Below are 23,846 nucleotides of genomic sequence, written 5' to 3'. Positions count from 1 at the left end.
CATTGTGGAATATCCAGGTGGTCTTTTGCAAACTTGAGACATGCAAAAATGATTTTCGTTTTGGAGAGCAGTGGATTCCTCTATGAACACCATTCTTGTTCAGTATTCATTTTAAGTGGACACACGAACAGAGACTTAGCAAGTTCTAGAGATTTCTGCAGATCCTTTGCTGTTGCCTTCGGATTATTTTTCACCCCCTTCAGCATTGCACGTTATGCTCTTGGTGTGATATTTGCAGGATGCCCACTCTTAGGACCGAATGAGTTTCCCCTATTTGTAGACAATTCCTTTTACTGTAGACTGATAAACACTCAGATCTTTGGAAATGCTTTTGTAGCCTTTTCCAGCGTTGTGCATCTCTATAATACTTCTTCCAAGGTCCTCAGAAAGTTGTTTTGATTGAGGCTTAATGCACATAAACAGATCTTTCTTGACAAGATCAGGTTCTGTCAGTAACCTGACTTTGTGACTTTCTCATTTTTAATGTATAGGGCAGGGCACCTCTCTATTCCACACCTCCAATCTCATCTTATTGATTGGAACAGCTGACTGTAAATAGCTATTGTGGAAGGCATTACTTCAGAGGTTCATATACTTTTTCCAACAAATACATGTAATACTGGGTCATTTCTCCCTCAATAAATATGTATAGTTTTTTTTGTTATTAATTTAATTTGGTTCTCTTTTAGTTTTAGGACTTGTATCTGTTCACATACTTATGCAGAAATGAAGAAAATTCTACAGGGCTCACAAACTTTCTAGCACCACTGTAATACATGGGAAAAGAACAAATGGATTTATCTGCTGTGCTTGGCCACTAGTAACTAACTCAAAATGCAGTAAACCTTTCTCGTTGTTATTGGTGAAAGTCAGTAATCAGGTTAATGCACTCGTGGTGAGCTGTTTACCAATACAAGCACAGAGCCAAAGCTTGAAGTCAACAGTTAGTTCACATCCTATGTCTCACTAAATTTACTCAAGAAACTGATACTCAGCTATCAAGCTACTTCAAGCGGATGAGAGTGGGCAAGGTTGAGGGTGATAAATTAGATAGCAAACTGTAAATACTCAATTCCTTCTTTTGGGCAACGACTTCAGATCGTGGAGGGCTTGCCTCCACTCCGATTTTATGGATTGATGAGGCCATTGTGAAATTCACAGATTCTTCCACAGATTGCTGTGGTGGACGATGGGATGGGTAGGTAGTTTGTGAGGTAGTGTGCTTCCTTTTTTCTATCCTGGGACAATTACAGTAATTTAATGAACCTTCTCAGAAATAATTGATATGTTTGATAATTTTGTCAAACTACCTAATTCCCCTGTCAGTGATCCCATCCACCCAAATAAAATGTATCAAATACAACTAAGAATTCCACTTCCAACATTTTATTTTTTCCCATATTGGAAGATTATGGCGCATTGACAAAGCATGAAATACAAATTCACAAAGTGTAGCTTCACGTAAAATGTTGAAAATATGGAGGGTCATCGTGGATATAAAAAGAGCTTACTGAAGGAAGTAATCCAGAGAGGATAATATGCGAGTGACAAATTTTGTGAAAGCATTACAGTAAACAGAAACAATTTCTTCTGCCTCCCTTAGAAATTTGGCACTGACAATATAATTACTTGTATATGACGCTCTCTCACACACATACTCCCACAGGTGAGAAAACAGTGAGGAAGGAGGAAAATAAGCACTGAGAAACAGTACAGTTGATTTTTAAAATAGTTATTTAAATGAAAAACTGTCAGCATTCAGAACCACTGCAACTATTTTAGTGTTCTTTTGGTTTAAAACACTAAAAACAAACTGTAATAGAAAATAAAATACTGCTAAGTTCAAAGCAGGACAGTCAATGCCCGTGAAAAGTCTAGCTTATGTTTTTTGAATTATTAACTGTATGTTATGATGAACTTTAACCAATTTCTCCATCAATGCTGAATGAGTTTATTCTTTGTTACTGTGTTTTACGTGAAGATTTCCAGCACTTACATTTCCTTTCTTTTCAGCAGGTCTTTTCACTGCACTAAGGGGGAAAGGGGGCAGGCAGAAGGCAGGTGTGGTGCTCAAAGAATGTGATATCTTGAGCTTCAAATTCTAAGCATCAATATCACTAGACAGAGAAAAAAAAACTGAAGTTTGCATCTAACTTTCAACCTGGTTCAAATCTCAAGGTTATATTAAATTATGCAAAACAATTGATTGGAAATTTTTCATTAAATCTTAAACATTATTTAACTTTGTTTAATCCTATTCTAATCAGGATCAGCAGACATGCATTTAAATTTTATGTCCACTCCTAATCAGCAGTCTTAAAGGTTGATCCACTTTTAGCACAAAGGGATTAAGTTTTGACTGTGCTAAAGGTGAGTCAGAAAATTCTTAATAGGAGTTATCATTTCAGAAGCTGTTGAAGACAGATGTTAGAACATCTTTAAGTCACCCTATGTACTGGGAAATTGCTCATTAGATCAGTCTACCACTGCGAACATCCTGATATCCCATAGTGCTAAGTCTATTCACTAAGCACTTGAGATAAAAAAATAGAAACATTTTATTTTGCGATGTAATTAAAGAGCTGCTTTCAGTATACTGTATCTAATAGGATGAAACAAGTTCATACAAACAAACATTACCTTGATTTTTAAAAAATTATATAATATCCACTCTGCTGCAGACATTCCAACAGTCCACTCTGGATATGCCCATTTTGAAGGGGAGAGGGTGAGGAGGGAGGCAAAAAACTATTCAACATTTATGTACTAAAAAAATAAACTAACCCAAGGAGCAGATGCAGACACCATGCCCTCAGCTACCTAACCCTGGCACTTAATACAATCTTACATTTGTTTATCTTACATCGTACAGGAAAAAAATACTACAATCCCTTCACATCCCCACACCGCCCTCAAAAATAAGTATACCACATCACAGCTATTTCCATCTTTACAATCAAATTTGTATCACTTGCAAATATTATTGCACATTGACTATGAGAAAACAAATATACAAACACATTAAACATGTCTCTAACATACAAAGTACGGTATAGCAATGTTTCCTTCTACATGACAGTTTCAGCTGTGAACTTGGTTAACTCCTGGTGGTGGACCACAGACTCTTTAACAACAGAAATAAATTAACAGTTAGGTTCCATGTTGGTACTGACTGGTCGGAAAGTGGGCAGCTTGACGTCCTTGAAATAGTACATTGATTGTGTGAGGTAGTTCATCAATTATTTAAAAACCTCTGGAGACATTACATACTTTACAAGTGACAGATCTAATGTTTGTCTGGAATATAACCCTACGCCATTGATTCTCGTCAAAGTTGACATTTTGTCAAGTTGTGTTAGGAAAAGCCAGCTACAAATTAGACCACTTTTATTATTGGGCAATCTACACTGTGAACTCTTGGAGTAATAGAAACGAATTAACCAAATCACTTGTAATTAGAAAGAACAGCTCATTAGGGGCAATGTGATCTTATTACAATAAATTCAGAGCTGGCACTCAGTCAAGAAATAAAACATTTGTTCAGTCTTGTGAGGTCTAATCTCTCTGGTGTCACATTTTTACTTCTCAATTCTACTCCTCGCCATCAGCCTATACAAGGGGAGGTGATTGTTTATACCGCTATATTTTCTCCGAGCTCTGCACATAGTAGCCTTTTCTCAAGATGGCTGCATTAAAATTTAAAACACTCAGGCTCAGCTTTGGATATGTAAGCAAGCAAGCCACAGTCAACTAAGGTTTATTACGGACACTGGCAATCTTGTTTGGAAACATGGTAACTTATTGTCCTAGTCCACAACTAGCAGTGAGCCAAGTGGAGTAGAAAAGATCCCAGAATATTTAAAAGGCAGCAATCACTTCATGCGAGAGTGAAATTTAGCCTAAGCTGCTCCTTTGCACAATGGAGGCTGGAGCTTATTTGTATTTTCTGAACCTTCTTCCCCCAAAAACAGACCTAAATGTAGTGATGTTAAATGAGTCATTTACAAATGTACAAGTCATGCTTAAGGGTTATTGCCCCACACTAAACGTTGCTGTATTTAAGTTACAGTGTCAAAATCCAAACATAATTCAAAGTCATATTCTATGGCAAACTGATTCCAATAAAATTAAAATGAAATTAGAGCTTTTTAAAAGCTGGTCTACTCTCTCTATCATTTAGCGCGAACAGTAAGAACCCAGAGAGAGGAAGGCTAGTCATCTGCAACAACCCAGAGGTCCTGCTGAAGTCTCTAGGCTGCTGTCTGTATCTGAGGCCAGTGTTGGATCTGTTGACATGGAGGATACATCATTGACAGATGAAGATGATGATGGATGATGAGAACCATTGATCACTGCTGCACCTGTGCTATGAGAAATAAGGGAACAGTCAGTAATGTAGAAGACAGGTAATTTTTCTGCACCATTACAAATGAATGAATCAAGCACATCAATACAAGTAAATTGGACAATATAAGGAGAGCTGAAGTGCATGGTGGCATTAAAAGGTAATTACAAAACCATTTACATTTAGCAAAGAGAACAGAATAACTTTAAAAATAATCCTTTCCTGTCTCAAGGGTATACAAATTAAAGCAATCTCTTACCTTCTAAGGAAAAAGTCAAAATAAATTCAATGGGGTAAGGGCTTCCCAATATGAATCTGCAGACATTCTAATCACAAATTTTCCAACAACTAGTATACTATAGTGCAAGTTTTGGCAATTGCTTTAACCAAATTTAAGGTGGTATAAGTGGAAATTTTTATTTATTTATTGATACAGTGCAGAATAGCCCCTTACAGCCCTTTGAGCCATGCTGCCCAGCAACATTGATTTAACCCTAACCTAATCAAAGGACGATTTACAATAACTAAGAGGGGAAACTTAACCTTTCCACGGGGAGGACATTCAAACTTTTTACAGAGCATGCCAGGACTGAACTCTGATGCTGTGATAGAGTTGTGCTAACCGCTACGCTATCGTGGTGTCCACGGCACAACATTTTAGGCCGGTAATATATTTTATTTGTTGCCTTGAGAAAGGTAGTAATAATACAATGGAGTTTTACTTAAAAATGTTAAACTTTGAAATAATTTCAATCAACCAAATTATCTTCCTTTCCCTTACATCCACAAGTTAATTGTTATTTATTTAAAGGCCACCACTTATGGAAACACCAAATTTTATAAAACCTCTCAGTGAAAATAATATATATTTTTAATGGTGCCATATTAGCATAGTATTAGCATTATGCTATTACATTTCAATTCTGGCGCTGTCTGCAGGGTGTTTATACGTTCTCCCCATGACCATGTGGGTTTCCTCCAGGTGTTCCAGTTTTCTCCCACAATCCAAAGAGTAGTAGGTTGATTAGTCATTGTAAATAGTCCTGTAATTAGTTAGGCTAGTGATAAATACGTAGGATGTTGGGCGGCAGCACTTGCTGGGCCATAAGGATCTCCTCCACGCTGTATCTTTTAATAAGATGTTGGGGGTCATTGCTTTAAAAAATATATACTTTGCCAGAAAACTGCCAGGCAATAACATTTGGAGAAAGGATGGGAGAGTATTTGGTAAGAGCCCATTGTACATCCACACTTGATCATATCATTCCATTTCTTTTCCTGAAAATTAATTATAGTGGATTGCAGTTCATTGGGGCACATCGGGACCAGTACATTTTGATCCAATTAGCCAAAAATGTAATGGAAATAATTAAAAGCTAACTGTTTAACTGAGTAACAATATATATACTAAAATGAAACACAGACAAATTAGAACACTATCAATGCCTCTACAGTACTATAAAACCGTATTAGTTCCTAATAGATATCGAAGGAATTCATCAGCTTAGTTTTTATGATTGATTGTAAATGAACAAGATCAGTGCAGAGACCTACTACAGATAATGGACTGCCTTCATACAATGTGTTGGAAGGCTGCATCTTCCATCTTCATTTTAACATTCAAGACAACTTCAAGTTCTTTGTAATTCCTAATTTGTTGAAATAACAAAATCCTTTCATTTTCACCCCCAGTCATTTCTAGCATCTCCAAGCCTGAATGCTTGATACTGCGCTGAGCAAAACAGCTCTGAACAGTTGTAATGCTTATTTCTTGCCAACTATCAATGACAAAATTTTGTCACTTCATTTTGAACACGAACACATGCAACTGGCGTTATTTAAAAACTGACTGCTTTATGCATGATGTAGCATCTAAAGGCCACACATGTGCATGCGACTGGCGCTAGTTAGAAACTGTTCAGCAATGGTCTCCTGGCCCAATCTAGTGATATAATGTCCTAAATAAACAAAGGGAATTCCAGCTATTTTCTTGATTTAGTTTTTGTTCTTAAAAGAGTTTTCCAAAATAAGCGCGCTGCCTCAATTAACCGACGGCACAATTAACTCGAATCTACTGCATTCATTTTCTTGCCATTGAGGAGCTTTTGGCCCTGGAATTTACAAAGAACGATTAATGAACAAGTCTACATAACTGATACAAGACCAAGCAAGGAAGAGTGAGACCTCAACTTTTCAAAAGGAAAAAATATCACCTTTTTTGACAAAATGGCCTTCAAAGTAATTTGTTTCATGGAACGTGGTTAACCCTCCCATTCCAGACTTAGCAATTCGGATGACAAGTTCTCAATACACCACAGGACAGGACTGTGAGTCTTTGAAAGCCATGAGTGTGAAGCATGCTTCCTGATCAATTCCTCATGGTGTACAAACAGGGTGATGCTGTCCCAGTCCTGTTCACCAGATCTGAAACAACCTCATGATGAAGTGTCATCTATTTTACCCGCCATGGGAGATTTCGTGATCATTTTATAGCTGTGTGTAACCCAGTACAGGCCAATGTCAAGCAGGCTCTAGACAAACTGTGCAATCTGATCAAAAGGCATAAAACAGCAGATCTTGATGATGGATTCCTCTTCGAGTCTAAATGAGTAAGCCACAGCTGTCACTGACTTCATTAAAACATATTCGCAGTATGCTGAGGCATTCAAGTCTGTAGAAGAAAACCAGGTAAAGCTTACAGAAGGCCGTTTCAAAACCCAAGCAAGGTTGAAGGCAAAATCTGATGCACTTCAACTATGGCAGGGTTTGTAGGCCATTACTTCCTACAAAGTGAAATCTAACATCATGAATAGTAGTAATGGTTCACTCCCAGACAAGCTCAATGCCTTTAATATTCACTTTAAAAGGGAGAATAAAACTACAGCTAAGAGGATCTTTGCAGCATCCAGTGAGTCTGTGATCTGTCTCCAATGCCAATGTCAGGCTGTCTTTAAAGAGGGTGAATCTTTGTGAGATGGCAGGGCCCAATGGAGTACCTGGCTCTGAAATCTTATGCCAATGAACTAGGAGGGGTTTTCAAAGAAATTTTCAATCTGTCATTGCTACAGTCAGAAGTTCGCTCCTGCTCAAAATGGCAACAATTATACCAGTGCCCAAAAAGAGCAATGCGAGTTGCTTTAAAGACTATTGTCCATTAGCACTCACATCTACTGTGATGAAATGCTTTGAGGTTGGTTATGGCTAGAATCAACTCCTGCGTTAGGGAGGACCTGGACCAACTGCAATTTGCCTATCACAATAAATTTATGATGGGTGCAATCTCATTGGCTCTCCACGCAGCCTTGGATTACTTGGACAATAAAATACCTACGTCAGGAACCTGTTTATAGACTACAGCTCAGCATTTAACACCATCATTCCTACAATCCTGATCAAAAAGCTACATAACCTAGGGCCATGTATCTTCCTCTGCAACTGGAACCTCAACTTCCAAACCAGAAAACCACAATCTGTGTGGATTGAAAATAACATCCCCGCCTGACAATCACCACTGGCACGTCACAGGGGTGTGTGCTAAACTCACTGCTCTATTCTCTCTCCATCCATCACTGTGTGGCAAGGCTCAACTCAAATGTCATTCATATGGAAACTTCTTTTGTCGCTCTAAAAACCCGGCTAGTTAGCTCCTTGCTAAGAGCTACTGAACTCAGCAGTGAGAAGACCACCTTTCTCCAACTCAGTATGTTTAGGGTTTGTATGACTTGGGTTCCACCAAACCAGGAAGTTGGGAAGTTCTGACCACCCGAACCTTGACCTGAGTGAATACTGTGTAAAATCTGCCCATGTGCAATTATCCGTCAGCAAGAAACAACAGACCGTACACCACATACAATTATAAAGGTGTGTTTATGAATTTCAGCTTAATCAACAGTTATTAAAGGAAAAAAAGGGCCCATTATAATTAAACCAGTCAAACGAGCACAAGGTAGGAGCTCGTATCTTCCAAAATCTGGAAGTATTCTTTTATTCAAGGTGCTAACACGTACTTACTGATCACTGGAAGAACTTCCCATCTTGGCCTCCATCAAATCATGCATTCCAGCTGGATCGAGTCCTACAGCTGATTCTGTCAATCTCTTTCTCTCTCCCCATCTCCAGAAGAAAAAGACCTTGACCCTCACCAGTGTCTGTCACAAAGCCTCTCCACCCAGCTTTCTCTAGAACTTACTCCCAATTCCACCATCCTGATTGGCTGACCCATCATTTCTAAGTTGAACATCACAGCCCCTTATCTTTAACTGATGTGCAATCAATAGAGCATCGTGCTTCTACAGAAAACTAATAAATAAAATACCCTACAGCGCTAGTAATAAGGTTTCAACCAGGGCTTTACAACCATTGTTGGCAGAATTTCAGATGGTGATAAGAGGGCATGCAGGAGCGAGATATACCAGCTAGTTGAGTGGTGTTGCAGCAACAACCTTGCACTCAACATCAGTAAGACCAAATAATTGACTGTGGACTTCAGAAAGGGCAAGTTGAGAAAACATGCACTAGTCTTTATAGAAGAATCAGAAGTGGAGAGAGTGAGCAATTTCAAGTTCCTGGGTTTTAATATCTCTGAGGACCTAACTTGGTTCCAACATATTGATGCAGCTACTAAGAAGACAGGACAGTGGCTACATATCATTAGGAGATTCAAGAGAATCACCTAAAACACTCACAGTTTTCTACAGATGTACCATGGAGAGTGTTCTAACAAGCTGCATCACCGTCTGGTATTGGGGGGGGGGGGGGGGTTACTCCACAGGATTGACGTAACCTCTATCATGGGGACTAGTCTCCATAGTATCCAAGACATCTTCAAGGAGCATTGCTTCGAAAAGGCAGCATCCATCACTAAGGACCCCCACAACCCAGGACATGCCTTCTTCTCATTTTACAATCAGGAAGAAGGTATAGAAACCCACACTCAATGATTCTGGAACAGCTTCTTCCCCCTGCCATCCAATTTCTGAATGGACATTGAATCAATGAATACTACCTCTCCACTTTTACTTCTGTTTTTGCACTACTTAGGTAATTTAACTATTTAAGATACATATGTAATTCAGTTTTTTTTTTCCAATTTGTATTGCATTGTACTGCTGCCCCAAAGTCAACAAAGTTCACGACATGCCAGTGATACTAAACTTGATTCTGATTCAGAATTCAGTTCAAATTTGCATCTATTGGATGAATTACATCACTACTGTTATTTGAACCTATTTGATTGTCTGCCAGTTCATTCAAAACTACTCTCTAAAAGACTACATACTTCTTAAGCAGTTGAGTCAACGACATCATTTTACCAACCAGATCTAGAAACTGCAATCCTCCAGGACAAAACATCCTACATAACTCGCACCACGTTCTCCTCTCCCACTCTAGTGTACTGTCACTGCAGTATGTGACCCTTGCAATATCACTACAGTTACAGATTAATTCTACTTTCAAGAAACTACCAAATCTAGAATCTGTAAGCACCTACAACAGTAATGTCACTATTTATAAGTCTCACTACAAGCCTCCTCCAAGCTTGAATTTGAAATGTCATATTTAACTAAATTTTAAAACTTAACACTAATCACACTAAAGGCATCAAGCATTATATAATTAAATACGAAACGGTTATATCCAGTGAAAAGAGATGCATTTCAATGGTGGAAAATCATTAGACGTATCTTAAATGCTATTCTCTTGCTGCACACGGCTGTGAAACGTGGCAGGTAAAAAAGGCATTCACCTGTTTGCAGACTGAATCACATTCAGAACCAATTTAGTTAGCAAGGCCTCAAAGAAATTGTCAAATCGTTTCAATGTGGAATTCATTTCAGAGTTATAAATGAAATCTTATTTTCAATTTGAAGTTTCGATCATTCATAAAGGTGTGTTCACATAAAATGTCAGAGAACATTGATAAGGTCATTATTATGTCCATTTCTGAACTTAAATACAAAAAATTTTATTTACTACTTCAGAATGAATAAATTGTGGGAAACTATTGTTTACAATAGCCAAATAATTTAAGTAACCCTTAAGCAAGCAGTATCTATCCAAAAATGCACTGAGAAATTAATTTAGTGCAGACACTTAACACATAACGTTCATTTTTATTAAACTTCTGTAGTTTTTCCTCTATCACCAAAATATTATCACTATTTATCTGCAATGATTCTGAACCCTGCACTTTGACAGCAGCTCATTAGCAAAGCCAGAGGTATCAATCCAATGTATGGAATAAACTGAATTAACTTCTAACCCTTGGATTATAAAGGGTAGAATAACATTACAGCTCCTAGATCATAGCAAACCAGGCTCAATAGTGGAAATTGTAGTGAACTTTAGTGAGAGACCATAAAGTAGCAGGACACAGTTCACATACTGTGTCAGCAGAGTTGTTTTATTCATTGTGCTTCAATTTAATAACTATTCACTAAACTCATCAACACATCAAAGAATAACTTAGCGTAATAAAATCAGCATCAATGATAACTGGCAGGTATGCTTGCCAGAAAATCATGCTGAAACTTCATTACTTAGCAATGATTTGTGAACATTAAATTTAGAATAGCAAGGAGCCAAACAGACAATGTTATTTCTGATACATTTCAAATATCCCATCTGAACCAATAATCTGAGCAAGACTATTATTTTGCTTTTTGGATTCAAAACAGAAGAGTTCTTTATATGCTCCTTTATACAGTTAACAGCTGTGGACTGGGGCTCACTAAACTTCAACAATGCAACTCTGGTGCAGGAGACTGAATTTTAATAGGGAATAGAATCAAGCCCGATTACCCAAGATATCTCCACCTAAAAACCTAGAGACATCAATACCACAGCTGGGAAAATGTGGAATGTTTGATGTGATTTCACTTGAGTATCTCACATGAAAAGGAAAATACTTCCAGACTCTTTTTTTATAACACCCTGCTTACTTGCTCTGGTGGTATCATGGTTGGGAATGCTGAGGGAAATTAGTTTTAATGGGAAAATGAGTGGAATTGGGTATATGCTTGTAACAAGAGCACATTGAACAGAGCCCTGCTCTGGGGGCACTGAGTAGAAAAACAGACAGGGAATTTCGATTCAAGCTGTTCAGTAGGTATTGACCGCTCTTTGGCAGAAGGAAGTCACGTGCTTCAAGGATTAGAACCTCATTTTTACCTGGAGGGTCATGGAGAAAAATGTTAATTTCCATGATCCACATCTTTAGTGTTTTGAGCACTTTTGCTTTAAGGCTTGATGCAGAATGATTTTATGCTAGTTCCAATTGAATCTCTACACCAGTTAACTAGTCCCAAGATGGGTTAAGAACATATTTGTTCCTATACAGGTTAGCTTAGGTTTGCTAGTATCAGATAAACTTTCCTTGCGTGTACAGTATGCCACTACAAAACAAAATTCAGTGCTTTGAGATCAGTGGCACAACAATGGCAGCCTTGAACTTGAATGCATACTTCCTAGGAATAACTATTCATGCTATTGCTGACTCAGTAAAGATGTCCACAAGTTAAACAGACAAGCAGGACCAAATGGATTCCAGACTGAATGTAATGTCAGTGCTGAATTATTTGGCTAAGACAGTAACACTATAAATTGACGCTTCAGCAAAGCATCGTTGTCTAATCAACCAGGTATGAAATATTCCAAAATAAAATACAAAAACTATAGCTTCTGAAGATCTGAAATAAAAACAGAAAGTACCGGAAGAACTCAAGTCAGGCAGCATTTGTGAAAGAGAAACAATCTGTGACCCTTTGTAAAACAGTCTTTGCTGCAACAATATCTTTTTCCAGCAGATGGCAGTATTGTATCACATGGTTTATTGAACAGGACACTGATGTTCCTATTAACAACACACACAAAATGCTGGTGGAACACAGCAGGCTAGGCAGCATCTATAGGGAGAAGCGATGTCGACGTTTCGGGCCGAGACCCTTATTGTTCCTTTTTGCAGCAAGTGACCTCTACTTGAAGTAACAGGTGAAACACAGATGGTTGTCAGGTTATAAGAGAAAAAATAATGTCCATTTGCTGAAAGCTGAAGAGCATTAGACAATTATTGCTTCAAACTGATTTTGAAACAAAATTCTGACATCTAAATGGAGAGAAACTGTAAAGTGCTTCTGTGCAAAGGGATCTGGGGGTCCTGGTGCAGGAAACACAAAAAGTTAGTATGCAAGTGCAGCAGGTGGTCAAGAAGGCCAATGGAATGCTGGCTTTTATTGCTAGGGGGATGGAGTATAAGAACAGGGAGGTCTTACTGCAGTTGAACCGGGTATTGGTGAGACCACACCTGGAGTACTGCGTGCAGTTCTGGTGTCCATATTTAAGAAAGGACATACTGGCTCTCGAGGCAGTGCAGAGAAGGTTCACTAGGTTAATTCCGGGGATGGGTGGGTTGATGTATGATTAGAGGTTGAGTAGATTGGGACTCTACTCATTGGAGTTCCGAAGAATGAGAGGCGATCTTATTGAAACATATAAGATTGTGAAGGGGCTTGATCGGGTGGATGCGGGGAGAATGTTCCCAATGATGGGTGAAACTAGGACTAGGGGGCATAATCTTAAAATAAGGGGATGCCGTTCCAGGACTGAGATGAGGAGAAATTTCTTCACTCAGAGGGTAGTGGGGCTGTGGAATTTACTGCCCCAGAGAGCTGTGGAAGCTACTACACTCAATAAATTCAAAACGGAGATAGACATTTTCCTGGATAAAAATGGCATTAGGGGATACGGTGAGCGAGCAGGTAAGTGGACATGAGGCTAGGTTTAGATCAGCCATGTGATCTCCTGGGCCAGTTTTCGATAGCCTGGATGGGTCGGAGAGGAATTTTCCAGATTTTTTCTCAATTGGCAAATCGTTTTTTTTTCCCCCGGGTGATCACATGGGTTTGGGCGGGATGAATAATAAAATAAAATGGGCGGCATGGTGCCCTGTTGGTTGGCACTGTTGCCTTGTGGGATTCGGTGATAACTAGAGTTAAGATTGGATCAGCCATGATCTTGTTGAACGGCGGAGCAGGTTTGAGGGGCCGATTGGCCTACTCCTGCTCCTATCTCTTATGTTCTTATGACATTCAACTCACTGTAATACTAATGAAGTCTTGCTCAAATTTCAAATAAAGTTACTGATATATGTGGCATTTACCTCAGTTCAACTGAGGTAGCTTTTTTTTTGAGAGCAATTCCATTAGTAAACAACAACTCAACTTTGGTGGGGGGGAGGGGTGTGTGTGTGTGTGTGTGTGTGTGTGTGTGTGTGTGTGTGGGTGGCATTAAAATATTTTTGCAATAACTAACCTAAAGAAGGTGGTTGTCCTCTTATAACACCATTCTTCATTCTTTCTTCCCACTCCAGGACTTCCTTGTATATCAACTCTGTATATAACAATCAGAATAATTAATGATTAAACACCTAACCACTAAAATACAATATCCATTATATCTGCATTGTCTTGAAATTAACAAGAGTTTACTGCTCATCTTGAAACTAACCATCCTGAACTAGATACCGTGTACTCATTGCATTCTGCATTGAATTTGCTGCTTTTGCAGAATCTGTGTTAAAGAGCCACTTCAACTTTAGAATTAATTAGATATTTTCAAACCACTGATTGCAAAGCCGACCTACATCAGCCACCACAGGGCCCATTAATTCATCACTACACAGGGCAGTAAATTTGTGGTTAGTGGGTCACCAGTGAAATAAAGCATTGAGATTTATCCAACCTTCATGGTTAATCTATATACAGGACTGATTGGTGTCATGAAGAAAAGGCTCCCCAGTCAAATTGTCAGATATGGGTTGGTGCTTGGGCGAAGAGACGATGGGAACTGTGAACCAGGGCTTGGGAGAAAAGAGAGGCATTGTTAAGATAAGAGTTGGTATTGGAGGACTGATACTTTGAGAAGATGGGGGAAAGGGTGCACTGAGGTGGAAGAGGAAGGGTTGCCCCAAACACTGAAAGGAAGGAGGGTAGGATTGGTAAAGGAAAGAACTACCAGAGCAATTTAACAGAGTAATGCCTATAATTGTGAAAAATACCCTATCTTTGCTGAAATAGTCCTGAAAAATCAGTGGTGCTTTTTTGAAGCTCTAAACCAGTCTCCAAATGGCTTACTCCATATACTTCCTTTGGTCCACACCCTCATTTTATTATGAATTTCTCCTTATGTACCTGCCAAATGCAACACTATTATAAATATCACTAATGATTGTGTGCACACCTGTGCATGAATATCCCAAACATTTGCAAGTCTCCAGACCTGCTTGCAGGCCACATCACATCATGTTACCTTTCCATTCATCTATAGTATGGTCCCGCTCATCCAACTGCTTGTCATATATCTTGGGTGGAGGCTGGAAAACAAATCGAGATCTCATTAAACAAATTCTTGATCGATGGAATAGAGCATACACATACTGACAGAAATAAAAGATGCAGCAGTCGGCTCACTTAATGTCTGAACAATGTCTTATCTGAAAACACATTATAAATCCAAGTTTCAGAAATATCTCCAACATTCAAGGCTGAAAAAATAGTGGCTACAGTTCAACGAAGCACAAACTGACTGTGCTTGCAGTTCAGGAGAACATCAACACTTTTTATCAATGTTACATGTCTGAGAAACAAGTATTTTGGGAATTATATGAAGGTTCTAGAGCATTCCTTAAATAAGTAATTATCTGTGCTGCTTCATAGCAAAAATCATTCCTTAGGAACACTAATTTTGATCACTATCTTTGGGGGAGAAAATGATGCAACTGGTTATATGTACTTACAACTTAATATGGGTAGAGGAGGGCAAAGACAGATGGAAGAGTGGTCAGGGAACCAGGCCGATTAACAAGTGGGAAAATGTGGAATGCTTGATGTGATTTCACTTGAATATCTCACATGAAAAAGAAAACATAAACCGCACATAAACCAAGATATTATACTTTAAATAAGTTCATGAATTTAAGTAGTAAAGTGCAGCTCAGGTAAACAGTAAACAGCTCACTGTCCTGGTGACAAGACCTCAGTGGCAGCAAGGTATTCATTAGTCTCACAGTCTGAAGGAAGAAACTTATCATCTGGCAGTCCTAGTCCTGGTGCTTCTGTACCTTGTTCATGATGGTAGAGGATCAATGAGATTGTGGGATAGTTGGTAGGGTTCCTAACAATGCTTTGGGCCCTTCGTCTGCAAAGCTGGTAGACTTCACAAATAAGGGGGAGGCAGAGCCTGATGATCCTCTCAGCGGTTTTTACTGTCTTCTGTAGGGTCTTGTGGTCCGATGGTTTGGAGCTTCTGTACCACACAATGATGACAGACGACTCTCAATGGTGTTCCTGGAATGGCAGCAGAAAGCTTTACACATCTCTTCCTGAGGAAGTGCAGATGCTGCTGTGCCTTCTTGACCAGTGAGGTGATGTTGTGGGTCTGGGTTAGATCATCTGTTATGTGCACACCAAAGAACTTCATGCTGCTTCCTCTCTTCATGGCAGAGCCATTCACGTACTGGAGAATGGGCGACCTGCACCTTCCTAAAGTCCACAATAATCTCTTTTGTCTTGTCCACGATGAGACTCAGGTTGTTGTTCTCACACTATTTGACAAGGCTTCCTACCTCTCCTCTGTATGCTGATTCATCACAGTGCCAACCACTGTGGTATCATCAGCGAATTCGATGATGCAGTTTGAGTAGAATCTGGCATTGCAGTCATGAGTCAGCAGTGTGAACAGTAGAGGGCTGAGTACACAGCCCAAGGGGGGCACCAGTACTCAGCGTGATGGAGGTTGAGATGTTGCTGCCAACTTAGACTGAATGGGGTCTTCTTATGAAGAAGTCCAAGATCCAGTTACAGAGAGGAATGTTCAGTCCCAATGAGGGCAGTTTACCCACCAGCCTCTAAGGGATGATTGTGTTAATGCTGAACTGAAGTCAATGAACATCCTGGCATACAAGGCATCATTTTTTTTGAATGGGACAAGATGGAGTGGAAGCCCAAAGCTGTGACACCATCAGTGGACTGGTTTGAGCAGTAGGCAAACTGGAGAAGGGTCCAGTGTTGCTGGTAGGTACGATTTTATATGATCCATGATCCAAAGTACTTCATTGAAGTGGCAATAATCATTTAGGTGAGTTACCATTGCTCTCTTGGGCACTGGAACAATAGTAGCTGCCGTGAAGCCTGCAGAGACAGTGGACTGCTTTGGAGAGATATTACAGATGTTTGTTAAGACCTCCGTTAGCTGCACACATAGTCCCTTCAGCACCTGGTTAGTTATGTTGTCCAGCCCTGTAGCTTCGCACAACTTTATCCTGGCTAGTCTTCCTCACCTCGTCAGCAGCCAGACAGGGTACCTGTTCCTCAGGAAGAGAGGGGGTTTTCCTCAATGTCACATCATTCAATTGGTCAAATTGTGCATAGTGTTACATACCCCGTAACTGGGTCACTTACCAGCAAAGATAGAGAGGTCCGTTGAAGTCTGATGGTACTATTTTTAACAGTATTTATTGATCAAAATACACAAGAATAATATCAATGCAAACATACAGATAATACACGTCTTCAATACTAAATCTAAAAGAGCAGGTATAATAATAATCAATAAGAAATAGCTCTATCGTTGTCTAGGGGATAATGTATTGTCCGATGGAAATATAAAAGTCACTTTAGTTCATTCAAGCTGCAGCTTTCTGGTTTGAGAGAAAGACGGGTTAAAACTTGCCCAGTCCTTTTATGATGTCAATCCTTCGAGAGTCACTGGGAGTTGATTTCCCCGTTGTTAGCTAAAAACCGTTCTTCCGTGGTCAAGGCACACCGATTCTAGGGCAAATTAAAATGGACGCACGTGGCCTTCCCACCGGCTTTTGCTATAACGGGATCGCTAGCGTTTCTTCTGGTGCATCCCACAGTCCCTCTTTTATCCTGACTCACAGGGTCTCAGATGTCAATCAGGTTGGGATGATGCAATCCCTCCACCAACCCCCCCCCCCCCCCGGTTCATTGCCTGGGGGCTTCGATGCATCGTACTGAATCCAATACACAAGCCCGTCTCCAAAAGACAATAGCGGGTATCAATGGTTCCGCCTTTCGGAGGCCAGGACACATTCCAACTCTTTGTGGATTCTGCATGTCTTTCTCTCATTTACTGGGTCTCCTGAACAGACTTAATAGTGATCTTGCGATTCTCACAAAGGAGGGGGCTACGCCGCATCCTTCGGCCCCTCAGAGCTGTGGTACATTCGTAACAATAGAAAGTATTCAGCCCATCAGGAAGGGAGGCATCACTGTCTTCAACCCAAAGGGTGGACCTGTTATTGGTTATGGTATACCTTCCCACCCACGTGCCCCTGGTGTCACAAAGGTGCCTATGGATTTTCTGTGCAAAATCCCATTTTGTCTTTGTGATGATGGGGGAGAGCTCAGCTCTTACTGACTTTAAGAGTTGTCTTAACCCCAATGTGAAGGCAGAGTCCCGATCCCTAAGCAGTGCACGACCCTCTACTGTCAGCTATGGTTTCTGGTTGCCTTTGTAGTGTGGTGTTTAATCACAGAGCACCCTCAATGCACATTCCTATGTTGCCAATTACTAATCCTGCATATTCATCAATGTGCTTATTGTAGGTAGCCACCTCCATGAACATGCTCCAGTCTGAGCTTTCGAAGTAGTCCTAGAGTGCTGAGGCAACACTTTCTGGCCAGGTCCTGATCTCCCTGTGAACTGTTTCGGTTCATTTAGCCAGTGATCCGTATGCAGAGATTAGAAAAATTGGAATGCAGTCAGAGTGTCTGGGGTGTGGGCATGGATAGCTCTGTAGGCTGCACGAATATTGGTATAAACCAGGTCTAATATATTCTCTCTTCTGGTTGTGAAGTTGACAGGTTGGTAGAACTTTGGCAAGACTCTTTGATTGAAGCCACAAGCAACAATGAAGACACCAGGGCTGAGTGACCTTCAGGTTGCAGATTGTGCCGTAGAGCTCCCACGGCACTTCCCCAGCATTAGCATGGGGGGGGGGGGGAGCGGGGGGAGATGTGTCTATTTTAATGCGAGGAGTATTATGAACAAAGTGGAGAGGTTAGAGTGTGGATCAGTACTTGGAGCTACGATGTTGTGGCCATTACAGAGACTTGGATGGTGCAAGGGCAGGAATGACTACTTCAAGAGCCAGACTTTAGATGTTTCAGAAAGGACAGGAATGGAGGCAAAAGAGCTGGGGGCGTGGCACTGTTGATCAGGGATAGTGTTATGGCTGCAGAAAAGGAGTAAGTCCATGGAGGGGTTGTCTACGAAGTCTCTGTAGCTGGAAGTCAGGAATAGGAAGGGGTCAATAACTCTACTGGGTGCTTTTTATACTCCACCCAATATTAACAGGGCCATAGAGGAACAGATAGGAAGACAGATTCTGAAAAGGAGCAATGATAACAGGGTTTTGGTGGTGGTAGATTTTATTTTCCCAAATACTGATTGGCATCTCCCTCGAGTGAAGGGTTTAGATGGGATGGAGTTTGTTAGGTGTGTTCAGGAAGGTTTCTTGACACAATATGTAGATCAGCCTACAAGAGGGGAGGCTGTACTTGATTTGGTATTGGGAAATAAACCTGGTCAGGTGTCAGGTCTCTCAGTGGGAGAGCATTTTGGAGATAGTGATCACAATTCTATCTCCTTTACCATAGCATTGGAGAGGGATAAGAACAGACAAGTTAGGGAAACATTTAATTGGAGTAAGGGGAAATATGAGGCTATCAGGCAGAAATTTGGAAGCATAAATTGTGAACAGATGTTCTCAGGGAACCGTACAGAAGAAATGTGGCAAATATTCAGGGGATATTTGCGTGGAGTTCTGCTTAGGCATGTTCAAATGAGACATGGGAAGGATGGTAGAGTACAGGAACTGTGGTGTACAAAGGCTGTTGTAAATCTAGTCAATAAGAAGAGCTTATGAAAAGTTAAAAAAAAACTAGGTAATGATAGAGATCCAGAAAACTATAAGGCTAGCAGGAAGGAGCTTAAGAATGAAATTAGGAGAGCCAGAAGGGACCATGAGAAGACCTTGGCAGACAGGATTAAGGAAAACCCCAAGCATTCTACAAGTATGTGAAGAGCAAGAGGATAAGACGTGAGAGAATTGGACCAATCAAGTGTGACAGTGGAAAAATGTGCATGGAACCGGAGGAGATAGCAGAGGTACTTAACAAATACTTTGCTTCAGTATTCACTATGGAAAAAGATCTTTGCAATTGTAGGGATGAAATACAGTGAACTGAAAAGCTTGAGCATGTAGATATTAAGGAAGAGGATGTGCTGGAGCTTCGTATAGGATGCATCCCAGGTTACTGTAAGAAGTGAGGGAAGAGACTGCTGAGCCTCTGGCAATGATTCCTGCATCATCAGTGAGGATGGGAGAGGATCTGGAGGATCGGAGGGTTGCGGATGCTGTTCCCTTATTCAAGAAAGGGAGTAGGGTTAGCCCAGGAAATTATAGACCAGTGAGTCTTACTTTGGTGGTTGATAAGTTAATGGAGAAGATCCTGACAGGCAGGATTTATGAACATTTGGAGAGGCATAATATGATTAGGAATAGTCAGCATGGCTTTGTCAAAGTCAGGTCATGCCTTATGAGCCTGATTGAATTTTTTGAGGATGTGACTAAACACATTGATGAAGGTAAAGCCGTGGATGTAATGTATATAGATTTCAGCAAGGCATTTGATAAGGTACCCCATGCAAGGCTTATTAAGAAAGTAAGGAGGCATGGGATCCAAGGGGACATTGTTTTGTGGATCCAGAACTGGCTTTCCCACAGAAGGCAGTGTGGTTGTAGACGGGTCATATTCTGCATGGAGGCCGGTGACCAGTGGTGTGCCTCAGAGATCTGTTCTGGGACCCCTACTCTGTGATTTTTATAAATGACCTGGATGAGGAAGTGGAGGGATGGGTTAGTAAATTTGCTGATGACACAAAGGTTGGGGCGTTGAGGATAGTGTGGACGGCTGTCAGAGGTTACAGCGGGACATTGATAGGATGCAAAACTGGGCTGAGAAGCGGCAGATAGGAGTTCAACCCGGATAAGTGTGAGGTGGTTCATATGATGGCAGAATATAGCAATAATGGTAAAGACTCTTGGCAGCGTGGAGGATCAGAGGGATCTTGGAGTCCGAGTCCACAAAACTCTCAAAGCAGCTGCACAGGTTGACTCTATGGTTCAGAAGGCATACGGTGCATTCGCCTTCATCAATTGTGTCATTAAGAGCCAAGAGCTAATGTTGCAGCTATATAGGACCCTGGTCAGACCCCACTTGGAGTACTGTGCTCAATTTTGATCGCCTCACTACAAGAAGGACGTGAAAACTATAGAAAGGGTGCAGAGGAGATTTACACGGACGTTGCCTGGACTGGGCGGCATGCCTTATGAGAATAGGTTGAGTGAACTCCCTTTTCTCCTTGGAGCGACGGAGGATGAGAGGTAACTTGATAGAGGTGTACAAGATAATGAGAGGCATTGATCGTGTGGATAGCCTGAGGCTTTATCCTAGGGCTGAAGTGGCTAGCAGGAGAGGCATAGTTTTAAGATGCTTAGAAGTAGGTACAGAGGAGATGTCAGGGGTAAGTTGTTGTTGTTGTTTCTTTTGTGTGTTTTTTTTAAAAACGCAGAGAGTGTGGAGTGCGTGGAATGGGCTGCTGGAGGTGGTGGTGGAGGTGGGAACAATAGAGCCTTTTAAGAGAATCCTGGATGGCTACATGGAGCTTAGAAAAATAGAGGGCTATGATTAAGCCTAGGTAGTTCTAAGGTAAGGAGGTGTTCAGCACAGTTTTGTGGGCCAAAGGGCCTGTATTGTGCTGTAGGTTTTCTATGGTTGTATGAAGGAATGGGCAAATACACACCAGATGCAGCAGGATGTGGGCAAAAGGCAGATGGTCTCAACAGTGAGGGATAGGGAAGGGGGAATGTGCAGGGAGACCCAAGTGTCCTTGTACATCAATCTTGGGAAATAAGCAATGAATATGCAGTAAACAGTTTATATGACGAATGATGCATTGGCCTTCAAAGAAAAGAGGAACTGCATACAGCAGCAGGACACTTTGCTGCAATTGTACGGAGCCTGGGTGAAACAATAATGAGTATTGTGTGCACCCTTGTTCTCTTATTCAGAGAAGAATATTCTTCATCTGGAGGGAGTGCAGCGCTAAGGTTCACCAGGATTGTATGATTGACATTATAGAGAGGCACCAGGATTACTGGGGTTACATTTTTTATAGTTTAGTAGCACAAAGGAGATCTCATTGAAACATATAAAGTTCCTGGGCTTGACAAGAACATTTCTAATGGTGGGGAAATCCAGAAGCAGAAGTCACTGCTTAAGGATATGAGTTATTTGGGACTGAGATGGGAAGCTCCTTTACCCATATGTTGTGTTCTCCAATAACAAAGGCAGCTGAAGCTAAATTATTAAATTTATTTCGAGGAGGAGTTCGATACAGTACTATCAGGTAAAGAAGGCAAGAGGCCTAAAACGCAAAATCACGGAATCAATTAGGTGATAAGCCATGAACATTCCAAACAACTGAATGTCATCAATGGGCTAAATGGCCTATTTCTGCTCCTAATTACTGCTTCTATATCACCAGTTTCAACTGAACACAGGTTGGTTGACCTGAGGCTTGTAATTGGGATCCCTTCTGCCTGGTAGCTGTGTGGTGGTTTTGGTTTCTTGTGGGCTTGCTGCGTTCATGCGACTTCACAAGGCCACCAAGGCTAAGCCTAACTTCTAGCCACTGAATTGATAAATCAGCACAAAAACAGGCAACTTGTCCCTGAAACTTCTTTTAACAGAACAATGGAGCGCAGCTCACATGCTATCAGGTTCCTGTAAGAAATATCTTAAAAACATTTGATGTACAGCATTAAACCATATTCTATTTCTGGTTCCAGAAACAAGGGAATACTCTGCAAAAATTGTGCTCCTTCCTGTTCCAAACCCATTCACTTTTATTGACCTCATGTTAGAATACTCAACACATTTGCCTTTCTGAATTAACTTACTGGCCAAGAAATATGATAAGCAGCAAATGTTCTTTCCTGTAATGCAAGTGGGAGGAAAGATTATTCTTATGAAGAATAGAAAACAATTACATTTGTTAGAGGCAAATCACGCCATTCCAGAGATACAGCCAAACTCTTTCAGTTGTAAGTAACGCTTAAGTCAAAGAAACATTCTGCATGTCTGATCCACTACTAGCAATATCATTCACAGTGGAGAGATATCACAGAAATTAACATGCAACCTGAGGTTTGCCCATCTCTGACCACTCAGAATATAAGCAATTTTTAAGAGCACTGCAAACTAGAATTTCCTGAGCAGGTCTCAGCCCAACACTGAGAACCAAAAGTAGAGTCTTAAAATGAATTACTGTACTCATGCCCTCAAGTGTATTTTCTCACTGCACTAAGCCAAGTTACTCCCCAAAGCATTCAACCCATGAGCAATCACCCTGAGGATCTTACCTGGTGACCCAACTCACCTCCATCCTCTCCAACCATCCCCACCATCCCGTTGTTCCCCAACATAATCTGGGCCTCCGGCCCAATCATTTTCAAATTTCTAACCACCAAACTATTACTTGCACAAGGTCCCTCAGATGCCCTATACTCTAACGTCAATCGAACCCAGGCCCAATCCAATGGCCTCATTCCGACTACTGGATCCCTGTTTATGACCAAATTTCATTCATGAACTTACTCATCATTTTCCTTCTCACAATACACAGACAGGGAATGTCACACGTGGGGAGGAAAGCAAACAGAGGTAATTCAGTAGTATTGACATGCAGCATTGCAACATATTAACACACCTTAAGACCATAAGACATAGGAGCAGAATTAAGCCATTCAAGCCCATCAAGTCCGCTCCATCATTCCATTATGGCTGATCCCTGATCCCACTCAATCCCATGCACTTGTTTTCTTGCCATATCCTTTGATGCTCTGACCGATCAGGCAACAATCAACTTTTACCTTAAATATACCCCAGGATTTGGCCTCCACTACAGTCTGTGACAAAGCATTTCACAGATTCACCACTCTTTGGCTAAAAAACAAATTCCTCTTTACTTCTGTTCTAAAAGGTCTCCCCACAATTTTGAGGCTGAGCCCTCTAGTTCTGGATACCCCCACATTAGTAGCCATCCTCTCCACATCAACCTCATCCAGTCCTTTCAAAATTCAGTAAGTTTCAATGAGATCCCACCCACATTCTTCTATACTGCAGTTGATACAGGCCCAAAACTGCCAAATGCGCCACATATATTAACCCCTTCATTCCCAGAACCTCATCCTTGTGAACCTCCTCTGGACTTTCTCCAATGACAACAATCCATTCTGAGATAAGGGGCCCAAAACTGTTGATTAATACACTAATTGTGGCCTGACTAGTGTCTTATAAAGCCACAGCATTACCTCCCTGCTTTTATATTCTATTCCCCTCGAAATAAATGGCAA

General features: G+C 40.7%; 1 protein-coding gene across 4 annotated transcripts in view; it reads right to left on the bottom strand.

Moving 5' to 3' along the window:
• Positions 1-1,376: 1,376 nt before the first annotated feature.
• Positions 1,377-23,846, bottom strand: part of mapk8b (mitogen-activated protein kinase 8b) — a 116,825-nt gene continuing 94,355 nt past the window's right edge. For 3 of the 4 annotated variants that reach the window (XM_059946394.1, XM_059946393.1, XM_059946396.1), the window contains 3 exons: positions 14,651-14,714; positions 13,655-13,732; positions 1,377-4,361 (listed from right to left, as the gene is read on the bottom strand). In XM_059946394.1, the coding sequence (XP_059802377.1) occupies positions 4,216-4,361; positions 13,655-13,732; positions 14,651-14,714 (288 nt within the window). In that variant the 3' untranslated portion in view covers positions 1,377-4,215. Of the gene's footprint in view, positions 4,367-13,654; positions 13,733-14,650; positions 14,715-23,846 lie in introns of all 4 variants that reach the window. The other variant, XM_059946395.1, reaches the window with a different exon arrangement.

The sequence above is a fragment of the Hypanus sabinus genome, chromosome 21, assembly GCF_030144855.1.
Source record: "Hypanus sabinus isolate sHypSab1 chromosome 21, sHypSab1.hap1, whole genome shotgun sequence".
Lineage (NCBI taxonomy): Eukaryota > Metazoa > Chordata > Chondrichthyes > Myliobatiformes > Dasyatidae > Hypanus > Hypanus sabinus.
The sequence above is the reverse complement of the archived record's forward strand: the minus strand, read 5'-3'. Positions and strand labels throughout refer to the sequence as shown.